The sequence below is a fragment of the Cebus imitator genome, unplaced genomic scaffold, assembly GCF_001604975.1.
Source record: "Cebus imitator isolate Cc_AM_T3 unplaced genomic scaffold, Cebus_imitator-1.0 Scaffold391, whole genome shotgun sequence".
NCBI classification, from domain to species: Eukaryota; Metazoa; Chordata; class Mammalia; order Primates; family Cebidae; genus Cebus; species Cebus imitator.
In genome coordinates this window covers 2,196,945-2,222,921 of record NW_016107706.1, presented here as the reverse complement: position 1 = coordinate 2,222,921, position 25,977 = coordinate 2,196,945, and the positions used below count along the sequence as shown (strand labels likewise).

The window sequence follows — 25,977 nt, the reverse complement described above, 5'->3', positions numbered from 1 at the left end:
GGAGGGTGAGGAAGCCAATTTGATATCCAGAGCAGTCAGATATGGAGGATGGGGGATTCTTGCTAAACTGTCTTAGCAGGGATCTTGCTAAATTTGGATTTTACAAGGAAGTACGCAGGTGGACCTAGAAGTTCAGGAGTCTGACTGAAGTTTGGTCAAGCAAAGAATCTTTGTCAGTATTAAGTCAGTTTTCTTCTGAAAACTGTGTCATGCTAGGTCTTCAGGGATCTGGCCCCCGTACCGGCACATTTATGTTGTGAGAGGCTGGCTCGGCACCACAGAAATGAAAGGCAATCCGTTGTTTTCTGTAGTTACCAAGATGTAGTTTCTTCACTTGAGGAGAAATTTGAATGATTAGGGATGGATTCCTAGTGAGCAGCAAACATTTCCACCTACCTTCCAGCTGCTCTGATGTTCGTCCTGAACTCTTTTGATTGTGTAGAGGTGTGTGGTGTGCTGGGAGTTTTAGGTCAGATCACAGATAAGGAGAGATGGAAGCTGTGTATGTGTGTGGGTGGGTGGGTGTGCTCGTGATTGTGAGTATATGATGCTCTGAATCAGTGCAGACCTCAGAGGTTTGGGTCCTAAAGCCAGGGCTGAAGGATAGTTCCAAAGCCTCCCCATATCCTGAATTTAAACCAGATTGGAATGAATACAAGGTCAATGGTTATATGGCATGGGCAAATAGCACACTAATTAAGAAATGCTGGCTGTTTGGGGTCAACATTTCAACTTCTGGACATTGAAGGGAACCAGTTAGGAAGCACAAGACAAATGCCCCCTCAGCCTATGACATGAGCTGGTCGTGGACCCCACTGTGCCTCCATCTGTGGATGTAAACGTAAACATCTGTTGGGTAGCTCTTTAGACCAGTCCTCTTGGGCCACTGAAGGACCAAGCCCTGCTGTCAACTTCAGTGGACTTTCCCCTGAACATTTCATGTTTTTAATTAAAACATTTTCTTTCTAACCGTATTTAATGTGAGATTTCATGGAAAACACGTGAGTCCTGAGGTTTAAGTCCCACACGTGGAGCTGCTTTTTGTTTGTTTAGTTTCTATCATCATTACTGTTATTATGCAGAGAAACCTTCACTGGATAGGAGGTAAAGTTTTAAAGGGCTACTTAATGTTCTGAGTTTAGACTTCACATAACCAAAAGCAAAATGGATCTGCCCACATGTTTTCCCATAAAGCCAGGCTGTGTTTGTGAGGACTGTTGTCTGGATACAAGCTAAATTCTCGGTGTTCACAGTTGTTCACAGTCACAGTTTTTTGTTATGTTTGAATCTGCTGGTAGATTTTCTCTCTTACACAAACATACATGCCCATATAACAGTGCTGTGGGGCAGGGATTATCATTCCTGTGTTATTGTTACTACTGAGGCAGGTGAGGTGACACTAGCTAACAAGTGGCAGGGCTGGCACTTGAACCCAAATGTAATTCCAAAGCCTGTTTTCTTTCCGTGTAACTTATATTTAAACTCAATTTCTAGATAAAAAATTCCTACCAGGTACGGTAGCTCATGCCTGTAATCCCAGCACTTTGGGAGGCCGCGGCGGGCAGATCACGAGGTCAGGAGATCGAGACCATCCTGGCTAACACGGTGAAAACTCGTTTCTACTAAAAATACAAAAAATTAGCTGGGTGGGGTGGTGTGCACCTGTAGTCCCAGCTACTCTGGAGGCTGACGCAGGAGAATTACTTGAACCCAGGAGGCGGAGGTTGCAGTGAGCTGAGATCCTCACATGTGTGGTTTGCAAATATCGTAGATCTTGGATACAGGTTAATAGTCTACATTGGTCATAATTTAAAATTTAAACCCAGTCGTTTTTTTTTTTCCCCCCATTTATTTATTTTATTGCATTTTAGGTTTTAGGGTACATGTGAAGAACATGCAAAATTGTTGCATAGGAACACACGTGGCAGTGTGATTTGCTGCCTTCCTCCCCATCACCTACATCTGGCATTTCTCCCCTTGCTATCTCTCCCCAGCTTCCCACCCCCCACCGTCCCTCCCCTATTTCCCCCAACTGACCCCAGTGTGTAGTGCTCCCCTCCCTGTGTCCATGTGTTCTCATTGTTCAACACCCGCCTATGAGTGAGAACATGCGGTGTTTGATCTTCTGCTCTTCTGTCAGTTTGCTGAGAATGATGGTTTCCAGGTTCATCCATGTCCCTACAAAGGACCCAAACTCATCGTTTTTGATGGCTGCATAATATTCCATGGTGTATATGTGCCACATTTTCCCTATCCAGTCTATCGTCGATGGGCATTTGGGTTGGTTCCAGGTCTTTGCTATTGTAAACAGTGCTGCAATGAACATTCGTGTGCACGTGTCCTTATAGTAGAACGATCTGTAATCCTTTGGATATATACCCAGTAATGGGATTGCTGTAAACCCAGTAGTTTTAATTACTGAACTGAGACGGTGACATTCATGGTACACATCTGTTTCTGTCATTCCCCTCTTCCATAGCATGATATCCACACTCACTCCATGGTTTGCTAGGCCCTTGCTTCCACCATTCCCATCTCATACTCCTTTGATTTCTTGAATGTTTCGTGCTCTCTCTCACACCAGGCGTTTTACACATTGCTGTTACCCCACTTCCCTGCTTCTCCCACCACAAAAAAATTCATGAAACTTTCAGCCCAGTTTCTTTCAAGAAGCCATTTCTGGGCCGGGCATGGTGGCTCATGCCTATAATCCCAGCACTTTGGGAGGCCAAGGTGGGTGGATCACAGGGTCAGGAGTTTGAGACCAGCCTGGCCAATATGGTAGAACCCCATCTCTACCAAAAATACAAAAATTAGCCAGGCGTGGTGGTGTGCATCGGCAGTCCCAGCTACTCAGGAGGCCGAGGCAGGAGAATCGCTTGAACCCAGGAGGCAGAGGTTGCAGTGAGCCAAGATCGCGCCACTGCACTCCAGCCTAGGCGACAGAGCCATACTGTTTCAAAAAAGCAAAAGCCATTTTTATACCCCTCCTTACTCATAGTCTCCAGTCTGGGCTATATGCTCTTCTTTGGTCCCCAAGAGTGCCCTGCACTGTCCCATCCTAACAAGACTCATTGTGTACCGGAAGTACGTATTCAAACGTCTCTCCTGCTAGATATGGAGCTCATGAGGTCGGACGCCTGCCTATGCTGTTGGTCAGTGTTTCTATACCACCTAGCATTGAAGCTTACATTTTCAGAGATAATCCTTTTTATTTCAAATCACATAAACCCATATACTGGCTTAGGAGCAAAAGGGAATTTGTTTTCCTACATAACTGAAATTTCCAGAAGGGCCTGGTTTTAATAAAACTAAGTCCTCAGACAATGTCATCAGAAGTCTGTCCCTCTTTGTAACTCAGCTCCTTTTTTCTTGTTTTGACTTCATGCTCAGGTAGGTATTTCTTACCAGGTGCAAAGATGGCTACCAGTAGCTCCAAGCTTACGTCCTGCCATGTTAAGAAACCCAGAAACAGGAAAACATCTCTTCCAACACAGCTTGCATGAATCCTTGTAGAGTCTTTGGCCCAGGGTGGGTCATGTGCCCATCCCTAAGCCAGTCACGTGGCTCTGATTGGCCAGGCCTTGATAAAGGACAGAACATTGGTAGGATGAGAGTGGTTCCCCAGAGGAAGATAGAGGAACTTTTACTAGAAAGAAGGGTAATGGATTCTGGCAGGCAAAAAATGTCAGATGTCCGCTACACTCCCTATCTGTAACTGGTGCTTTGAAGATACTGGTTCTTGCTGCTGGGCCAGCACTCTGCCTAGAGAGACCAGGGAGGCATTTGGGGGGCTCCCTATGGAGGCTTCCTATCTTGTTAGAGAGGAAGGTAGCTGTCTATATGTGCACTTTAAGCTACCCCATTCATAGACCCTCTCAAGCCCGGTGCTGGCAGATGGGAGGTCCCCAGCTCCTGGGAGGGTCTTAATTTGCTGGGCTGCAATGACACCAGGGCCGAGGCCTTGGCAGAAGCATTCGCTCCAAGGGCATATCCAGGAAAACAGAGCCACGTGTCACCCTGTCCCTCCTGTGGATACACAGGGACCAGGAGTAAGGCCTGTGTCACACATCTCCAGCTCTTCACAACCCTCTCCAGGGTTTTTGCTCCACCCGAGTTTGCTCAGAGAAATGGAGAAAGTTAAGTCTTAGGATCACCTCATGTACCTCTATCAAGGATTTCCCTTTACTCACTCTTGGGGTGTCTGTGCCGATGGCATCTTTGTGTGCTAGAACCGGCTATCGGCATGCCTGCTTGCTTGCTTGCTTGCTTTTCTTTCTTTCTTTCTCTTTCTTTCTTTCTTTCCTTTCTTTCTGTCTTTCCTTTCTTTCTGTCTTTCTTTCTTTCTTTCCTTTCTTTCTGTCTTTCTTTCTTTCTTTCTCTTTCTTTTCTTTTCTTTTCTTCCTTTCTTTCCTTTCTTTTCCTTCCTTCCTTCCTTCCTTCCTTCCTTCCTTCCTTCCTTCCTTCCTTCCTTTCTTTCTTTCTTTCTTTCTTTCTTTCTTTCTTTCCTTTCTTTCCTTTCTTTCCTTTCTTTCCTTTCTTTCTTTCTTTCTTCTTTCTTTCTCTTTCTTTTCTTGACAGAGCCTCACTCTGTTGCCCAGGCTGTAGTGCAGTGCTGTGATCTCAGCTCACTGCAACTTCCGCCTCCTAGATTCAAGCGATTCTTGCACCTCAGCCCCCTGAGTGTCTGAGATTAAGGACGCCCTCCACCACACCCCACTAATTTTTGTATTTTTAGTAGAGACAGGGTTTCGCCATGTTGCCCAGGCTGGTCTCAAACTCCTAACCTCAGGTGATCCACCCACCTCAGCCTCCCAAAGTGCTGGGATTACAGGAATGAGCTACAACCACACGGCATGTTTTCACTGGCAGGGATTAGGAGGAAAAGAAGGGTGGTCCTTCTAAGCAGCCTGGCCCCGGGTTGAGCCTTGGGAAAATGGCAGCATGTAGTTGCCTATTGGCGGACCCGGCAGGGGAGACTGCTGGGTCAGCTAGCCACCTCTGTGGTCCTCCTTGCATGGGCCTCCCCCATGCTCCTTTCTGATGTACAGTTTGAGGCAAGAAGTCCCTGGAACCAGATGCAGACCCAGCAGGCAGAATGCTCCGCAGAAGAGAGCTGAGCTTCAGCCCCAGAGGGAATTAAGTCAGGGGACTGGGAGGGAAAGTGTGTGCTTCCTGCCCTCCACTTGAAAGCATTATTCTTTTCCTAAGGGAAAACAGCCCCCAGCAGAGCTCACTGGGACACTCAACCCCTCCCTTTTCCTTCCCCATGTCTATATCTAACTTTTAGAGCAATTGATTAGAATCACTTCCTGACATTTTTCTAGTTTTGCTTTCGGAGTTACAGTTTATATAACCAAGATCTGTTATAGCGAGCTGTGTCTCCTACTTGTCAGATATCAGAGCAAAAAATGTATGCCTGCAGAATCCAGCCTTTGATCCAGCGCTCCTAGAGAACCCCCACTCGTTTACGAAGCAAGAGCTTTTTCGGGACTGTAATACTAAAAGCTAAAATGTATAGGCCGGGTGTGGTGGCTCACAACTGTAATCCAGCACTTCGGGAGGCAAATCACTTGAGCCTGAGGAGTTCAAGACCTGCCTGGACAACACGGCAAAACCCCATCTCTACTAAAAATAGAAAAATTGGGTGGGCGTGGTGGCATATAACTGTAGTCCCAGCCACTTGGGAGACTGAAGTGGGAGCATGTCTGGAGCCCTGGGGGTGGAAGTTGCAGTGAGCCAAGATTGCACCACTGTACTCCAGCCTGGGCGACAGAGTGAGACCCTGTCTTTGAAAAAACAAAAAGAAAAAAATATACAGAGTGCTTGCTCTATTCTAGGCACTATCCTGAGTACTTCATAATAACTCATTTAATTCTCACAACAAACCTATAAGATGGGTATTTATTATCCCCATTTTACAGATAAAGAGACTGAGGCAAAAAGAAGTCACACAACTTGTCCAGGTCCTGTATTATTCCTGGTTGAGCCAGATTTTGCACCCAGGCAAGTTGGCATCAGATTCATAATTCATAATCACCCACATTCATAATCACCATATGTTCTTCTAACTCAATGGGCTTTACCTATCATGTCAAGAATTATGGGATGCAATATCAACATCAGGGAAACAGGTCAAGAAGCTACCATAGTGGTCCAGGGACAAAATGATGAGGACCTGAGCCAGGATAGAGCAGGGGCAAGGAGTTGCTAAGGGCAGATTTAAGAACCGATTAGGATGTCAACCAACAACTTAGTGAGAGAAGGAGGGCAATAGATATTTAGCTTAGGAGATTGGTACCTGAGTGAAGAGGGGAGTCGTGAGCCCCATTTAGACATGCTGAGTCAGAGGCACCCAGAGGAGATGTCTGGCAGACAGGTGGATGAATTGGCCTGGCCTGAAGACACAGCGCAGTCATACACACATTCATTTGGGAGCTTAGTGGCCAAAGAACAAACAAACTCCACAGGGTGGTTAGTGAAGACTTCCCAGGTGCTGTTGGCTTCCAGCCACGCCCTGAAGAGCAGGATGCTCTGAGAAGTGGGGAGATGCGGCGAGGAGGAGTGGGAGAAGGATGTCCTTGCGATGAGGAGTCTGCCATGGAGGAAGAGGGGAGTAAGGTGGGCAGGTGCTAGGTTTGGATAGTGGAGCTTATCAGGGAAAACTGACAGAAAGGCTCTGGAATGACTTTTGATGACTTTTTCCTCCTAAGTCAGATTTTTAAAAATGAAAATTGTTATGGAATATTTTAGACTGATATTCATAGTTGCTACTCCCTCCTTTGCTCTTCCAAAGTAATTTCTTAAAACCAATATTATGGGGAGATGTATGCATTAAACTATCTTTAATATCCTAAGAGACCTTGTTCTTGGAGACCTGGGCCACTAGGAGACCTCTCATGTGTCTTATCAGTGGAAACATCTAAAGGGGCAAGCAAGGAAAGTGGTGAGAGGTAAAGTCTTAGTCAAAGCACAGAGGCAACAAGACCCCTTTTGTGTGTAAGCAGCGGGGAGGGTGAGCGGTGGGGCACGGAGGCCAGATGAGAGAGCCAGTGGGAGCATTCTCCTGGGGAAAGGACACTTCTTTGGTACCTTCTTTTCACATGGGCCTCCTCTGGTTTTGAGGTGGATATGTGCAGTCTGGTCGATATCACAGACCAGGACTGGCTGTGGGCTGTGGCATAGCCACGTTGCTTCTGCAAGGCTGAGAACACTGCTGTTGCCTGGTTTGCCCCATGGGCTTGGAGTGTAGAAGCATAGGAATTAGCTTGAAGGTTGAGGGGTAGAAGGGGGGTATGGTTTAGAAACAGCACAAAGTTGCCGAAAGACAGTTCAAAAGATTGTTTACTTTCCCCCCGTTATTAGAGCAATACATAATTATCAGAAAACATTTGGAAAATGTGGAAGAAATGTAAACGTTCATAGTCTGACAATTACTGTTAGCCTTTTGACATACTTCTTGCAAATCTTTTCTCAATTATAATCTGTTTTAGTTTGCTTTGCTTAATTATGATCAAATCAGATATATAATAATATGTTTAACTTTTTGATCTAATGTTATAATGTCAACATTTGTCCATTAAACTGTGAACTTTTATTTTATGTGTCGACCAAAATTCTCTTACCAGTTTATAAGCAAACCAAGGACCTTCTGGATGATAGCTGAGGGAGAAGTAGCAGCTGGGGCTGGAAGGCGGGAGGGTTATTAGTCCAGAGCACTCGTGTCTGGAGCCCTATTCAGGAGCAAGTGAATGCTGAGGGTGGGTGAGGCCAGTGCTGGTCCTAAGGAAATCCTTCCATTTACCATTCCTACCTCTCCTGATTTTGAGAGTTCTATACCAATCCAAGAGTGATTAGCAAATTAGCCACTGAGCCTCCAGGAGGTTCCTGCAGGCCCTAGAACTAACCTTATTTGAAAGAAAGAATCCTGGAACCTCCCACAGCAATGAAAATGAGACCACTTTGGCTGCTTCACTCTTTATACAAAGAAGGGAAGACCTGGGTAAGCTGCCCTTTCCCTGTTGGCCTCCCAGGCGTTCAGCTGACTGACCGACTCCATTAGCTGTGTGGAGCTTCTGTAGAGTAAGTAATCATGTGGTGGAAATTATGAGTAGTGTACTGGCTCCAGGTTTATGATTTTCTTTAGTATGTAAGTTCATTTGTTAATTAGCTGGTTAGTTATGGGAAAGATCCATGTGATCCAAGGATGAAAATAGGACCTGGGAAGGTGCTTTCTGCAGACTGCTCAGTGTCTCTGAGACATGAACAAATAGCTTGTTTACTTGCAGAGGAATGTGCTATCAGCCAGGGATTTTTTTTCTTCCCCTGACTAAATTATCTGAGCGTGGCATAAAAATTAAAACACCCAGAGTAACAATGAAATGGTTTAACGAATCATTTATATTAAATATGAGTTTATTGCAATGCCCTTCTTTCCCTAGTTGGCATGTTCCCCGCTTCTTAATCTAACCGAAATTGTTTCAAGATTGTATTCATCGTGGCACATGGGGAAATCACACACTTCTGAAACAGGCCCCCTTGGGTTTGAATCCGGCAAAGGAACCGACACAGTCCTGCCGTATTTTCTCAATAGTTGTATTTTCTCAGCAGGAAGATGGAAACAGAAACACCTAGGTCCATAGGAGCATGTGAGATGAGGTTTGTGAGTACTGGGACCTTGAGGGCTGGCCCTTGGTAAACAGCGGTTATTATCTCTTCTCACGCTGCCACTTAGGAGACCCGCATGCCTTGCGGAATGGCCTGGACTGGCCTGGCCTCCCTTTGAAATGAGATTCCTAAAATGAGATGCCTGGTGCTCTGTGACATGCACCCAAGGATGCTTGAGGCAGATAAAAACAGCCAGCTTTCCCAGAGATTTATGGTTCTGAAGCTCATCTTTAGTAAGTACGGATCTTAAATTCATACTTACTGGGCCATTTGCCCAAACCCAGACTAGAAACCATTCATCTCAGTGGAGTTGCTGGAATCACAGCTTTTCAGTCCTTTTTCAGAATTTCCGTCTGAATGCACTTAGCTTTGCTGCTGGCAGAAGAGTACCCCGAAAACATTCAGCAAAGGTTTTGTGATCTCTTGGGAGGAAAGGTGTTACACAAATCACTCGTAAGTGCGCAAGAAGAGGATTTGTGCCAGAATTGCTTTTTGGGAGAAGAGATAACTCCAACGGTTATCCTGTGGACTGAAATCATTTCCTGCACTGGCGATTTTCCCATTAACCCTAAGCATGGTCCCTTGCCTGCGGCCTCTCCTCTGAGCACCCCTGACCCACCCAGGCGTGGTATGTGGTGGGACAGTCCCAGCTGCATTCCCAGGCAAATATTCCTGCCCCTCCAAGTTGTTAGTCCTCCCCTGGGGGGTGTTTTTCATCTATACTAATTTTCACCTTTTATTCCTGACTTGTGGCAGCTTGTCCTGAGCTTTGGATAAACTGAAAGGATGTGTCAGTCCCTCCAGTGCCTTAGTTCAGGACAGGCCAGGGCACAGTATTGCCCTGGATCTCATGAAGACGGGCTTTGCCCTGGCTGGCCCTGTTTAGGCAGGAACACGTGTTCTGTATCCCACATCTCCTGCTGTTTATGTTTTTTAAGTGTAATTGAAGCCTTCAGCCCTAAGCGCTGTGGATCCAGGCCCCCACCAACTTCTTGACAAACTCTTGGCGAGTTTAAGCAGGCGGTTCTTTTGTGCCTTTGCATGTCTTATTTCTTAACCCACAAAGTTAGTCATTTCCATACTGAGCAGGGGCTGTCCAAGAACCTACGTTCAAAGTGATTCTTTCTTGATATCTGTAATGGAGAGATGTTTCCCAGGGAGTGTCAAGTCTGATTTGTGCCTGAAAAGATATTTGTTTTGAAGTAGTGCTTGGTGCAGGGTGGGAATACCTCATCTGCTGTGTTGAGGAATGCAGATGGGGACTGACCCTGCAGGTGGGTCAGTTAATAAGCAAGCAGCCCCTGCTGGGCTGAGGTCAAAGGGATCCTGTCCAGCCAGAGGGATTGGACTCCATTGACCAGCTGGCTCCTGGGATTAACATGGGATTAACAGTTCTCTAGAGTAACTTTCAGGAGCCCCTCATCTTCTCCTCCTGAGCAGACCCTCAGGGCTGGAATCAGGGACCTGGGGGGCAACTGCACACTCAAATTTTCACATTAAATTACACCTCTCAGTACATACTGCAGTTGGACACAGCGTGCTCTGTTTCTGTTTCCAGCTTCCCAGTGCAACGTCAGCTTAAAGAAGCAGAGGAGCCGCAGCATCCTTAGCTCCTTCTTCTGCTGCTTCCGTGATTACAATGTGGAGGCCCCTCCACCCAGCAGCCCCAGTGTGCTTCCGCCACTGGTGGAGGAGAATGGTGGGCTTCAGAAGGTCAGTACTGATGCGGAGCCGTGCACGTCATAAAGCTGCAGCAGCAGCCTGTCTGTTCCATCCTTGATGAACATCCTTAATAAGAATATGCCATAGTGTGTGTACAGCCATTTACTTAAAGAGTTGAAATTACCAAGAAAAGTAACCTTTTTTGATAAAGGGTATCTCATTTAGCAACCAAGGGTTATGTTTGATGGCAGTTAAATGAGTCACTTCACATTTTTATAACATTCTCTCTTGGGAAACTGAATGCATGAAATAGTTAAACAACTAGTAGCAGACTCACAAATATATAAAAAGAGAAACAGAGCTGATAATAAAGAGAAGAGCTGATAATAAAATAATTGCGCTTAACTACCTTGTTTAACAACAAACATGTGTTATATGTTCTTTTGTATGTATCAAATAAAATATGTCAGATTGTCACAATAGGTCAAAAACCAAAATCTACCCACGTGCTGTCTAACAGACACATCTGAAACGAAGTTACTCAGAACAGTTATAAGTATAAGGATGAGGCCAGGGGCATGGTGGCTCATGCCTGTAATCCCAGCACTTTGGGAAGTCGAGGCGGGCAGATCACTTGAGGTCAGTAGTTTGAGCCCAGCCTGGCCAGCATGGCAAAACCCCTTCTCTAGTAAAAACATAAAAATTATCCGGGCGTGGTGGTAGGCACCTGTAATCCCAGCTACTCAGGAGGCTGAGGCTAGAGAATCACTTGAACCCAGGAGGCAGAGGTTACAGTGAGCCAAGATCGCACCACGGCACTCCAGCCTGGGCGACAAGAGTAAAATTAAAAGTACAAGGAAGAAGGATGAGTTTTATACTTGTATACTTGAGAGACCTCATACAAGTATAAATTAAAAGAAAACAAGGGTTACAATTTAATCTCAGTCAAAATGGAATTTCAGGTAAAAATCACTTAAAGATTATTCTTCATCATGAAGCTAGTTGCCATTCGAGGATACAAAAGTCATAAAACTTTATGTTCCAAATAACATGAGCAAAGGACATGAACAGGTAATTCACAAAGTAAGAAATACAGATAGTCAAATGTGAAAAAAGAAAAATGTTGCACACATAAACATATGAAAAATATGTAACATGTTTAGTAATCAAAGAAATGCAAACTAAATAATGAGATACTGCCTTCCAGCTTTCAACTTATCAAAGATATTTTTAAACATAATATTTGGCTTTAGCATGGAGTGGCAGGAGGGAGGGTAGAGAATGTAAATAAGTTTCTGGTTAACAGTGTTAATTGGTGACACCTTTCTGGTGGAAAATTTGGTAATATGATCTTAAAACCTTAAAAAATATCCCTGTTTGTTGATGCAGGGAGTTCACCTTATGGACATAATTATGAATGTGCAAAGATTTAACCTTAAGGTACCATCCAGCATAAATTATAAAACCAAAAAATTATAAGCAGCTTGATGTTCAACAATAGGCAATTGGTTTAAAAAAAACTATAGAATAACTATATAGTCAGATAGCATACAGCCCTTCAAAATGATATGTGGTAAATATTGCTGATATAAAGAAATGGATATAGTGTCTCTCTTGCTCTTTCACACACATACACAAGCATTTATAAGACTAGACGGATGTATGCCAAAATATGAAGAGGTTATCTCAGATTGCTCATACTGGTGGAATTATAGTGAGGATTTTCTCCTTCCCTCTATGCTTTCTCCCCTCAGCTTTCATAAAATCAGTTTAAATTACTTTTATGATTTAAAAAATTATTTTAAAACTACATATGGATGTAAAGAAGGGAATTCTGGGAAGATGATACCTGAGCACATGGCTCTATTAAAATTCCCTCCCAAGATAAACCCAGGGGTGCCTGCTGGGAGAGCCTGGAAAGTGCATGAAGGCCCACAGTTTTTCTGACACCTTTAGGGTAGAGAGCAGGCACAGGATTCATTCCCTCTGGTACTTAGGGAGAAGCAGGGAACCACCAGCAGAGGAAAATGCTTGTGTCTCCCTGAGTCCTTGGACAAACACTCGAATATATAGTCCTGTGAGGTCAACTAGCCAGCAGGAGCTGGCAGATCGCCGTGAAAAGGGCCCGACTGCCCACACAATGTGTGTGGTCCTTGGAGGGGCTGCCCTGGTGAGCTGGATTGCTTCCAGTGCTTGTGCCTTGGAGGAGCCAGTGTATAGGGGCTTTCTTCATCTCTGAGGTTTATTAACTTGGGCTCCGCTGGGCCGTGAAAAAAGCCCTCCTTGCTGGGCCTTGCAGTCCTCCCTCATTTGTCATGTCCCAGAGAGCCTCGTAGACTGACCTGCACAGACACTAAGGGAACATACAACCTGTCGCAAGCAAAGAAAAATGCAGCCTCCACTGAGAAGGTCCAAGTCGAAAAAGCTGGAGTGAGACTCCCACTGAGGTAAAAATAATGGACAAGATGGAAAAGAACTTTAATGAACAACTCAGGAAATGAATTATGAGTGCAAAAGCAACATTTGGAACTTAAAAACTCATGATTTCTAAATATAAAAATTCAGTAAACAAACAGAAAAAGAGAATGGTCGTTGCTGGGAACTGAATTCGTGTTCTGGAAAAGCAAGTGGAAGAAGAAATATCTTACAATTCAGACCAGAAACACAGAGAGGGTACTTGTGAGAGGGGACAGCAGGCATCTAGGAGATGGAACATGCAAATGTTAGGAGTTCCAGAAAGAGAAAAAGTAGTAGAAGAAAATTTTCTTGAGCTGAAAACAAAGCTTGACTCTGCAGATTGAAGGAGCTTACCAGGTCCACAACAGGATTAGTAAAGGAGCACATGCCTAGGTGTATCTGTTGAAATTCTGAAATTTAAGGACAGAGAAATTCTTGCAAGCTACTAGAATAAATTATTTTCGAGGAAAACAATTATATTAGTATCAGACTTCTCATCAGCAACACTAAAAGCCAGAAGACTATGAAAAAATGTTTATAGGCTACTGAGAGAAAAAAATATAAATCCAAAAATTCTGTATGTGACCAAGATATCATTTATCTATTGAGACAAAAGTTTTTAAAATATGTGATGATTCAGAGAGGGAACAAAAATTAATCTGGTTGAGATTGATACTCAGTTATGGTATAATAATTAAAACTATTAGAAATAGGCTGGGTACAGTGGCTCATTCCTGTAATCCCAGGACTTTGAGAGGCCAAGGCAGGAGGATCGCTTCAGCCCAGAAGTTTGAGACTAGCCTGGGCAACATAGGGAAACCGCATCTCTACAAAAAAAATAATAATAATAATTAGCTAGGGGTGGAGGTGTGCACTTGCAGTCTCTGCTGCTGTGGAGGCTGAGGTGGGAGGATTGCTTGAGCCCAGGAGGTCGAGGCTGCAGTGAGCCATGATCGCACCACTGCCCTCCAGCCTGGGTAACAGAGCAAGACCGTGTCTCAAAAAACAATGTAGAAATAAATGTAATTATTAGGAATAGAACTGTAACGAACGGCACAATTGGAAAAGTAGATCTTTAAAATTCACAGAGGGAGAAAGGAGAAATAAACAAATTGAACAAGCCATGAAAATTAAGGAAAGGGAAAAAGAACAAATAACAGATAATAAATAGCAAACATAACGTAAAGAATAGGCATAAGACCAAGTTTGATGAGCCAGATTCTTCTAACAAAGACCAAGACTACATCAGCCTGGTTTGACAAATTCAGCTGTGTGATATTTCCAAGAATATACCTGCCATCAAATAAGAATGATTTTGTCAGTAAATAAAAACTGCTGGGCACAGTGGCTTATGCCTGTAATCCCTACATTTGATAGGCCAAGGAAGGAGGATTACTTGAGGCCTGGAGATTGAGGCTGCAGTGAGCCTTAACTGCCCTCCAGCCCACTGTGGGCTCCAGAGCAAGATCTGTCAAGAAAGGAGGCAGGGATGGGGGGATGTGGGGAGGAAGAAAGCTGACAAACAATAGCTTAGACAAATGGGGGATTATTTTTCTCACATAAAAAGCCTGAGTCAGGTAGTTGCTGGGGTTGATTTAGATTTCTGATGATGTCATCAAGAACCTGTCCTGTCTTTCTGCTCCTCTATCCTTGGTATGTTTGCCTTCATCCTGTTTGCTATTTATGATCTCAAAGTCACAAGCTTCAGATATCATGACTACATTTAAAGGAAAAAGACGGGGAGGGGCGGCACTGGCCATGCCTGTCCCTTTTATGGAAAGTAAACGCTTTCACAGAAAAACCCAGGAGACTTCTGCTTATGTCTTATTGGCCTGACATAGTCCCTGGCAGATTTACTTACTGCCAAAATCATTTCTATCTGATGACAGGTATATTCTTGGAAACACCATACAGCTGAATTAGTCAAACCAATTGGATAAAGCAGTTTGTCACATGGCTACCCAATAGCAACAGGGGAGGAGTTGAGCCTAGCATATTCCTGCTCTCAACAAAATCAGGAGAAGGGAGGAATGACTAATGAGTCGATATGCTAGTCAGAATGGGTTTGTTTAGGCTTCAGTAACAACCTCAGAACCACAGAGGCTTATACAATGAAAGTCTATTTTTCACTCATGCTACTTCTTTATAATGGGTTGGCTGGAGCTGAGCTTCTGTTCTGTGGCACTATCCAGCAGAAATGTCATGCCAGTCACATATATAGTTTAATTTTTTTCCAGTAGCCACATTAATAAAAATATTTTTAAAACAATTGAAATTAATTTTAATAAAATTTTATTTAACTATACCCCAAATATTTCAATATGTAATCAATAGGAAAAAAAACATTTTAGTCAGTTTATATTCTTTTTATCTTACTACTTCAAAATCTGATGTGTACTTTACACCTACAGCACATCTTAATTTGACCAGCCACATTTCGTGTGCTCAGTAGCCACATATGAGTAGGAGCTACCGTACCAGACAGTGTAACCTTCTTATCCTCATTCACGTGCCTACGCTGAGGAAGAACCCATCTCTTTGCTTCCGTGACTGTCACAGCAGGACAAAGGAATGTGATCAATCACACTGGCTGTTAAAGTTTTCACTGAGAAAACTCAGAAAAATATGCTTCATTTCAACTTACATATTGTTGGTTAAAGTAAGTCACAGCCAGGCACAGTGGCTTACGCCTGTAATCCCAACACTTTGGGAGGCCGAGGTGGGCAGATCATCTGAGGTCAGGAGTTTGAGACCAGTAATGCCAACATAGTGAAATCCTGTCTCTACTAAAAATACAGAAATTCGCTGGGCATGGTTGTGGGTACCTATCGTCCCAGCTACTCAGGAGGCTGAGGCGGGAGAATCACTTGAACCTGGGAGGCAGAGGTTGCAGTGAGCCGAGACCGTGCCATTGCACTCCAGCCTGGGCAACAAGAGTGAAATTCCATCTAAGAAAAAAGTAAGTCACATGACTCATGTAACTTCAAGGGGAATGGAAGTGTAATCCTCCCACATATTTAGAAAGAAAACTGGAATTATTTGATGGACAGGCTAATGACAATTACAGTAGGTGACAGTTTCTGACACAGCATCTAACATATAGATAAAGGAAGGTAGAAAATAAAGAATTGGGCAAAATATATAAGGCAGATTAAACAGAAAGAAAGCAAGGGTGGCAACGTTAATATCAGATAAAGCAGAATTCAAAAGCATTATACAGGAAAAATGGGGGCACTTTATGACAAACTGTCTAATACATGAACTGTATAGTAGACCATAAACCTTTATATATAAAATCAACAATGCCGCCAAAGAAGAAAACTAAACATGATAAAAAGCTGTCTTCTAAAAATAAACAGCAAACAACACAGGCAAATCAATGGTAGGTTCTGGCTAATGGAATAAGCCAAGAAAATGAGACAATTGGTATAAACATGGAAAAGACACAAAATTAGTCTTATTTGCAGATGACATGATTGTTTACAAAGAAAACCCAAAAGACTGTACCAAAGTTGATTCAAATCATTAAAAGATTTTGATGTCTCATGTTTATGAGAAATGTGTGTGCTGTTTCTGGATAGAAAGGCTTAAGTTCCTCCGGGGCAAACAGTGTCAAAGAATAGCTGGGAAACTTTTAGAAGAAAACAAGGAAGACAGCTTGCCTTGACAGATGTTAAACCTTATGCATATTAGTGGAATATGTACGGGGGTCCCCTGTAATCGCTATTCCAGGCCCTGGAATTCCAGAGATTCTGACCTCTCCTCTCAGTGTGCATTCCTCATGCTGTCCCTCCCCCGATTTAAAAATCACTGGTAGAGAATTGCCGTAAGTGAAGAGAACATAGTTTGTACCCCAGGCCTGTAGAGGAGAAAAAAGAGGAGAATGGCTGCTATTTAAAAGTTACTTAAAAATAGGGTCTATGTAGATGAAATGATAGGGAGAGATGTCATGGCACCCCTAGAAGCTTTCCTGGGATACTCAGCTGCATCTATCAGGAAACAGAAGCATTTGAAGGCAGTTCCTCCAGCAAAGCTGAGCTCACTTGGACTTGGTGTTCTTTCATGAACTTCCTTCTATTAACATTTGTCAAGATGGCTTTTTAAAGAATTATGATAACTTTGAGTTAATATAGTTAATCCAAAGTGGCAGTGATACATTATTTGCATAACACTTGACTGGTCAGCCCAGGAGACCAGACGACAGAGAAGGAGCCCTGTGAGAGTGGGGTGGCGAATTCCCAGAGGAGGACCCTGTGCCTCTTGCACTCAGCTTGATCAGGACAGAACACAAAGCCTAGGCCTGTTAGATGTGGAAGCAGATTTCAGGTCCAGTTCTACTGCCAAGTCCTTGGGTATCTGTGCCTCTCGGAATTCAGCATGCCAGAGGAAGAGGGAAGGCCATGGACAGAATGGGACAGATGACCTCTAGGGTTCCATCCACCCTGCATATTCACTTTTGCCCTGGAGAAATGGAGATTTGGAGCCTTTGGGTTTCCAGCTGCTTCTGCAGCAGTGGCTTATGGTAGCAGCCATTGCCACCATCACAGCCGCAACCTGGACCTACAGGCCAGAAACCTCCAGAGGCTGGGAGGAGTCAGCACCCCAATGGCAAAGACCACGGAGGACCTCTAAGGGCAAGGACATTGTAAAACGCATTGCTGGACACTCACAAATACATACATTCCTCATGGTGTATATATACACATACATACATGTAAGCTTCAAGGGTCATTTTCAAGCCCAAATATCTTTCTAGATCAGCACCTTTGCTTGCTCATGGTGGGCGTTTTGTCAGGCCCTTCAGATGCATTGTGGTGGTCTTTCAGATTAATATGCTCGTCTCATCGGAAGTATGTTCCGGAGGTGTGCCTCTGTGCAAGGGCTGTCTGCAGTCTCCTACTAGAGCTGCGCTTCTCAACCAGGGATGATTTTGCCCTCCAGGGAACATGTGGCAATGTCTGAAGGCAGACTGCCACTAGAAGGGGAAGGAGCGTCTGCTGACATCTGGTGAGTGGAGGCCAGGGATGCTGTTAAGCATGCTGCAACAAGTAAGACATCCCTCACAAGAGAATGTCACCAGTTCTACTCTAAAGTGAGCCAGCTGCGTGTGGCAGCACACACCTGTAGCCCCAGCTACTCAGGAGGCCGAGGCAGGAGGATGGCTTGAACCAGGAGTTTGAGGCTGCAGTGAGCCATGATCACACCACTGCACTCCAACCTGGGTGACAGCAAGACCCTGTCTGTAAAATAAAATAAAAATAAGGAGACCCAATAGGATTCTGGTTAAAATCTTGTCCACCAAATACTATGCTGTCGTAAAGCACAAAAAGAGGTCGTGTCATTTGCAGCAACGTGGATGGAGCTGGAGGCCATTAATCTAAGCAGACTAATGCAGGAACAGAAAACCAAATACCACACGTTGTCACTTATAAGTGGGAGCTAAACACTGAATACTCATGGACACAAAGAAGTGAGCAAGAGACACTGAGGCCTACTTGAAGGTAGAGGTTAGGAGGAGGGTGAGGATCAAAGACTACTTATTGGGTCCAGCACCTAGTACCTGTGCACTAAACCCCCATGACATGCAGCTTACCATATAGCAAACCTGCACATGGACCCTTGAACCTAAAATAAAAGTGTTTTAAAAAGTGTGTCCTCCACCAAGTATGCCTGTAGGACTTGTGACCTCTCTTGAGTCCCAGTATTAGGAATAATATTATTTAAGAGCTTCTGAAATGAATTTCTCTGTGCAAGTTTCTTGAAAACTTCAATTTATTTGATTGCATTGTCTGTTGGAAAGCAGCATAGCTCTGCCTTGAATGATGTTAAAAGAAAGCTTAAAATCCTTAAGCCCGAAATCTGAAAAAGGAAGGAACCGCGGAGATCATCTCGAGAGGAAATGGTACTTGCTCTTACACTGCAGAGGTGATTACTAGGGGTTGGAGATAACCAAGAAGTTACTCAGTGGTCCTTAGCGTCAAAACAGAGCTCAGAAAGGTACCAGCAGCTGCCGTCACCAGCCATCAGGTTTGGCCCCTTCACGTGAGTCCTCATTATCTCTGTAACCCTCTTAATAAAAGTGGACACATCTTTTCACAAATCCTTCGGTGTACACGGCATGAAGCAGGGCATTGCCTTATTAGGCCATCTAAAAAAGAAGAAACAGAAACTGGAAATGCTTAATGGAAATAAACTGTTTTTTATTAGCATTTATTAACAATGCTGTAATGAAGTGTTTCCATCAATTAGGTTTAGAATGGCTGGCATCTGGGGCTGAGGAATAATGGAGGCCTTTTCTTGGGGCCTAGGTTTTCTTAACACTCCCTGTGAATACAGGTTTTATTCCCCTTAAAGGAGAAAGCTGTCCCCATGTCTGTTTCCTGGGAGGGAACTTCTTGTACCTTGCCTTGGTCCCTCTCCCAGTCTTCCCCAGAGAACCTCCTGGAATGACTAGGGGGTCATTGTAATCTGGTGAACGTGTCTCCCATTCCCTGCATGTGAGATTGACTTAGTCTTTTTAGGGAAAAACTTGCTTAGAAGAAAAAACAAACAGTTATTAGAGGGAATCAAGGATTAAAGCATGAGTTTTTATTTTTGTTTTTAAATTAAGGATTGCATTCCTGGGAGTAAGGGAGGTGCTATTTAAATACACAAAATGGTTTGTGAGCCTCAGGAGTCCAGCCTGGCTTGTTAGGAGAGGGGGTGTCTGAGATACAGAAGGAGCCTCGCCTTCACTGTGGAAAATTTTCAGGTTCCTCCTGTTCATTAAACACCACCAAGGTACAGAGAGCAGCTCCTGCAGCTGCTGTGCTCGAGAGGGCTTTGAAGTTTCTTTTGAGAATATGATCTTCTCTTCAAACCTGACAATGATTTTTTTTTCTTTTTCCTCAGGGTGACCAGAGGCAGGTCATTCCCATACCAAGTGTATGTATATTTATCTAATTTTATTTATTAAAACAGTCATAAAATCTTGTGGCTTTGGGCCTACTGATATATAGGATTTTTAAAATGTTTATTGCTTGTGTTGAGTTTATCATGTGGTATAAACAACTCTGTTTTGTTAAAAAGAAAACTGAAGCTAGATTTTAAACTGAGAGCAGGAAGTTCTGTACAGAGACAGTTTCCTTTCTCAGGAACAGCAGGGCAGCCAGCATCCATTAACCCAATTCCCATTTTTCCTTTCTCTCTGAGAAGTGCCTCCAAGCTGAACAAGCTGAGGTTGCTCAAAGCCCTCACCCACACCCCACCATCTTAGCCTCAACTCCATAGATTGGCGGGAACATTCTTTGCCCAGACACAGTTCTCTGCAGCAGGTTCAGTCCCAGTGGAACTAGGCTCACCAAGCCCAGGTCCCAGGTGACCATACCATTTCTAACTTATCAGTGTTGGTAGCATGCCTGGAGCTCCGAGATCAGAAAAGTCACCCTAATTATATTCTCTGAACTTTCGGGACCCACCCCACAGGCCTGCTGTGCTGAAACTCTGCCCCAGCTGGGCACTCCCTGAGGCCACCCCTACTTCTGTTGTCAACTCTGAAATTTGTTCCACCCTAGCACAGTCCTGCACCAGCCACCCCTCAGCCATCCGCTGTCCCCGCTGTCCCTTCTCTTCCTCCTGCTCTGCCAGCAGAGTCACCCAGCCTGAGGCTGGTCAGCAAGAAGCAAACTGAAGACTGACTCCCAAAAGAAACTTACAGTTGAGATGTCTGTATCAAACAAGACCTTTCAAATAATCTTATGTCCTTAGAGAAGGATTTAGGTTTCAAAATGTGTCTATATAATTTATTTTTTAGTCTGCAAAGATGATCAGATTCAGATTACTGGATTCAACTCTGTTCATTTCTCTTTCCTTGGAGTTTTTCACATATTTTCCTGGGAACATCCAATAGACACAGCAATCTTACATTGAAAGGAGTGGATTTCATGCATGCAGGTTGACTCCAAAGCTTTGGTAGTACATGTCACTTACAAATTGCCCAAAAAGTTTACAGTAATTTCATTTTTCTCAAAACTCTAACTCTTCATTGACTAACAAGTTGCAAGAGTTTGTGGAGTGATTCTGACTTTGCCCATATGCCTGAGGGTTGGGCTTTGTTGGGAAAACTGGCTTTGATCAAAAAGACTGACTTAGCAACACAACTTTTTATCCAGAGTTTGTGGGAGATGCCCAGCAGAGTTACTACCAGAAAACTCTTTAACCTTTATACAAAGTGGTTTTTGATATTATTTTCCTTCAAAGGTACCTACATTAAACAGATGGCAGGTACCATCTCTCCTTCTACCTTCAAGATCACTATTACTGTTTTTTCCTAAAGCTAATTGGCAGCCATGTGCAAAGTTAAGTGCAGAACAAAAGCACTTGTCAGTACTAAAACCCCTCTGAAGAAACAGACCCTTTTCCCACAAATCTAAACTCAGCCATGTACAGAATTCTGAAATAAGATAAACAAGAAAATTCCTTATGTAATTGATCCTAGTAATAGATCAATAAACTGCTGACTGTCCTACACATGAGATGTTGTTGGGTCAGGCCATGTGAACCTCTGAACTATTTGCCCGAAGAAACAAAGCTGAGCTGAAGGCACTTGCATTTTTGAATGATGAGCTCCAGAAAAGCAGTGGGTACAGTGTGATCTCCACTGCCTGCTTTGCATATAGGATTGATCCCAAGTCCATCCCGGGCCAGCTAAACACTGGAATCAAGTCTTGGGAGCCCCTGCAAAATCTGCACCTACCTGGAAAGGCCCCAGATTACATAAGCAGAGTGATCCTGGCCTTTCTGAACCTCTGGGGGACCTGGTCAGTGCTGGGAGCCCTGAGAGCTTAGGGTGCCATATACAGGACCAGAAATCCAGGCTTGTGCTGAGCCTCCAAACTAGATACCACAACCTGCAAGCTTTCTTCAGGCGCTGAAGCTAAAGAATGCCTCTAAGCCTGTAACCAGAGCAGCTCCAGCTGGGGTCCCCATCTGTCCCTGTCACCTCACCCCTCTTTTTTCATTTGTGTGCTGCCCTGTTTGTATATGTAGGTTTGGTCTTCTAATTTTTTACTAACCAATAATTCAAGCTCATGGTTAATTTTTAAATATTGCAAGATTTGGGATTAACACCTGTGGAAATACATACGTAAATGAAGCTGAAAGATTAAAGTAAAAGGAAAATATCCCTCAACATAATCCTACTACCTAGAATAACCACTTTTAATGCATGTCATGTATCCTTCCAGAAGTTTTCCAGACAAACACAAACATATTTACATAAATGAAGTTGTGTTGTATCCACCATTCTGCAAATTGCTTGTTGTTTTCTAACAAGATGTCTTAAACATCTTTCCAAATATTAGTAGGTATATATCTACCTCATTGTTTTATATTTCATTGATGGCATTTATAATAGCACTTTTGTGCTATTATAAATATTTCTCTTAAAAATATCCTCATTTTGGCCGGGCACAGTGGCTCATGCCTGTAATCCCAGCACTTTGGGAGGCCGAGGCAGGCGGATCACGAGGTCAGGAGATCCAGACCAGCCCGGCCAAGATGGTGAAACCACATCTCTACTAAAAATACAAAAAAAAATTAGCTGAATGTTGTGGCACACACCTGTAGTCCCAGCTACTCTGGAGTCTGAAGCAGGAGAATCGCTTGACTAGGGAGGTGGAGGTTGCAGTGAGCCAAGACAGTACCATTACACTCCAGTCTGGGCAACAGAGTGAGACTCTGTCTCCAAAAAAAAAAAAAAATCCTCATTTCTGTGTGCTTGTGGACTTGTTTGTGATCAGTTTCTATCTGTGGAAATGCTAGGTCAAAGGATATATTTTACAGTATTGGTACATTAAAGCCAAATTGTCCTCCAAAAGCCTATGCTAATTTACATTCCCATGAAGTATCTATGAGATTGCCTCCTAGCCTTCCTGAAAATGATTATCAAATGTTTCAATCTTTGCTAATCTGAAAGTAATGAATGGTATCAGGCCGGGCGCAGTGACTCACACCTGTAAACTCAGCGCTTGGGGAGGCCGCAGAGGGCGGATTGCTTGAACTCAGAAGTCTGCAACCAGCCTGGGCAACATGGTGAAACGCTATCTCTATAAAATATACAAAAAATTAACTGAGCATGGTGGCATGTGCCTGTAGTCTCAGCTTCTTGGGAGGATCATGAAACCCCATCTCTATAAAAAAATACAAAAAGTTAACCGGGCATGGTGTCACGGGCCTGTAGTCCCAACTACTTGGGAAGATTGCTTGAGCCTGGGAGGCGGAGGTTGCAGTGAGCCGAGATGGTACCACTGCACTTTAGCCTGGCCTAGAGAGCCAGGCCCTGTCTCAAAAAAAAGATTGGTATCAATTTATTACTTTGATTTGCATTTCTTTATGACTCAGTTTGGGCAGCTTTTCACAAGTTCATTGGCTATCTTTCTTCTTCTCTATTCATTTCTTCTTGTTTTTTATGCTGTGATGCTTATTGTTTTAAATTTTAAGGCAATTAGTCCTTTTCCCCAGATGTATGATATATCTTTTGGCCTTATTTATTTATAATTATTTTGGCCACAAGGAAGCTTTAGTTTTATTTAAATAAATATTAATGTCATCCTTTATGTTCTCTAATTTTATATTTTCTTCTAGTATTTTAACAGTTTTTAATCGTTTCACCATTACACCTTTAAATCTTCGATCCATTTGGCATGTATGTTGGTGTAAGGCATGAAGTAGGAAACTATCTTTTTTCCCAAGTGGCTACTGAGTTATCCCAGCACCATTTGTTGAGTAATCATGTTTTGCACACCTAAGGGGAATGACATCTTTATCTTTACCATTAGTATCATTCACCTCCCGACTGCGGGCTGGGATTTACTAGGAAGCTTCATGGGCTCTTTGGTGAAAGGTGTTGAAGAATAAAGAAAAGATGCAGAGGGAAGGAAAGTTTGAAACCAAGTATGGATGGTTAAGGCTTGAGGTGAGCATTAGAATGCCTTGGCCCCAGTGAGGAATGCCACTGGGCTGTGACCTGAGTCCTACCGATCCCACACTTTGCTTAAATTACACCCCACACTGATGCCCCCAAACGTGACGCTGGCAGCGTAACAGCCATAAAAATACTCAAAGGGGAGAGGACTTGTTTTCTAACAGCTATGTTTCTATGCTGTTTGTCTAAGGCTTTTAATACAGCAGTAGTACACTTCTTTCCACGAAAACATTATGAAGCACGTACAAGCATGATAGCTATTCTAATTAAAACCAGTCTAGAGTTCCTCTTGCTCCCCGCCATGTTAGGCCCTGACATCTGCCCTGAGCTCTGAGGGCTTGGGGAGCACAGCGTGCAGACCTTGAGCCTGAGAAATCTTAAGTAAGGAAACAATAATCCAATGTACAGGAAGAGGTGCTACATCTGTAAGATTTATGAGTTTGTGGGGTGGGCACTCCAAGAGGAAATAAGCTTAGTGTTAACTATTCACGGCTGCCAGTTGTCTGCCAAGGACAGGAAATTTCAGATTTACTCCCAGGAAGAGAATAGGGATGAATACCATTCCCAAATCGTGGATGACAAGCCATGGTCTTTTCCTCCTCCACCCACCGCCCAGAACTGCTCTTTGTGTACATTTGAACAAGTCATTTTGTATAAGAAAGACCTTTCCTGATATGACTGGTATGTCTCTTGTTCTTCAGCTTTATGAAGACCTCAGAGAAAACTTGGTTCAGGTCATTTCTTTGGTAATGATTCAAGCATCACCTGAACAGATCAATTGAAGCAACAAAGCACTGTGTATTGCCATTATATAGCATCCTTACATTTCCAAGGACGCAGCTGTCCCAAAGAATTCTTACCCATGGGCTGAAGAATTTGCATTAATCTAAAGCCAAGCTCCCAGGAAGCTGTATGCATTTAGGAAACAGCAGAGGATTAATGGAACCTCCTAGCCTGTTGCCCCCCAGCTTAGCCTTGTTCCCTGCAGCACAAGTTAAAATCAGTAGCTTGCTTAATATGAGTCTCACCCTTTTTATCCTTCTCCATCTTTTCTTTCTTAGACAGTACCGTGAAGTGTTTTACTTTCTGTAATGCCTGTAAAGTGTGGGTTAACTGTGCTAAGAAAGTAATCTTTATTCTTGGGTTTGGAAAATGAGCCACTTTTGGCAGATCTTTGATGTTTTCAGAGATGCTAGGGATAGAATTTCTAGATCCTTATTTTCCAGGCTAACAATTAAATTAATAAGTTAAAATGTTTCAGTAGTTCATAAACGTATAGGAAAAGGACTGGATAGATAGTAAAGTAAAAAGGGAGACATGGAAAAGAGAATGATTGCATTTTACTCTCAGGTGTCTATAATCTTTACAATGAGAATGTATTTTTATGTTAACTAATTGTGTAATAAAAATTAAAACAACTTTTATTCTGGTCACAAGCAGGCTTTCTGCTCTGTCCCAAACAACAGAAATGACCCCCATCCTCTCTACTGTCTTTACTTAGCCCATCACACTCTGCCTTTTTAAAACACCCTTTGATACAGAACTTTGCAAATTTAATTTTTTAAATAACCTGCTGACTCACTGGTTTGTAATAAAGGATAGAGTCCTTTCTAGGTCCTCTAATTCCATGCCTGTCTCCAAGATACATCCCCACATCCCTTCCCAGTGCTGCAGGGTTAGGGAGGATTGCTTCCAGCTGAGAGAGGTGGGAGGCCACAAAGTCTTTTACTTCTGGATGACGTTGGCAGGGAAGAAACACCCACGCTCTCTAGAGAGAACCCTCTGAAGTTAGAAACACTCGTGTCTCCACATGTAGCCTCTTCCTGGGCAACCCTGGACAGTCCCTCTCTGCCAAGATGATCATTGTACTTGGCAAATGTACCTAACCTATTGATTGCCTATGTTACATTCACTATTGAACCAGCTGATGTCCAAAATTAACTTTTTGGTCATTGACTAACTTTCAGCTTGAACCAAAAAATAGAGGAAATAGCCATGTAAAAGGAAATACAATTATATTTTATTTTTTTCTTGTTTTATTTGATGAACTAAATTGTCCATTCTTCAGGGGCTCAGAATAGATTTCCTTGTGTTTTGTTTTGCATCAAATATTAAAGAGAGTATGACCTTCTTTGTAAGTCAGAAAATTAATTAGTTAATATTGGATATTTAATATGCCACACAGCTGACTAAAATACTTAAGATCATTTCTAGAATGAGGCAAAGCC

General features: G+C 43.3%; 1 protein-coding gene across 2 annotated transcripts in view; it reads left to right on the top strand.

Moving 5' to 3' along the window:
* CTDSPL (CTD small phosphatase like) overlaps window positions 1-25,977 on the top strand; it is a 124,039-nt gene that overhangs the window by 79,348 nt on the left and 18,714 nt on the right. Inside the window, exons 2-3 of one of the 2 annotated variants that reach the window (XM_037731319.1) lie at window positions 10,226-10,380; window positions 19,678-19,710. In XM_037731319.1, coding sequence (XP_037587247.1) covers window positions 10,226-10,380; window positions 19,678-19,710 — 188 coding nt within the window. The remainder of the gene's footprint in view (window positions 1-10,225; window positions 10,381-19,677; window positions 19,711-25,977) is intronic. The other variant, XM_017508434.2, reaches the window with a different exon arrangement.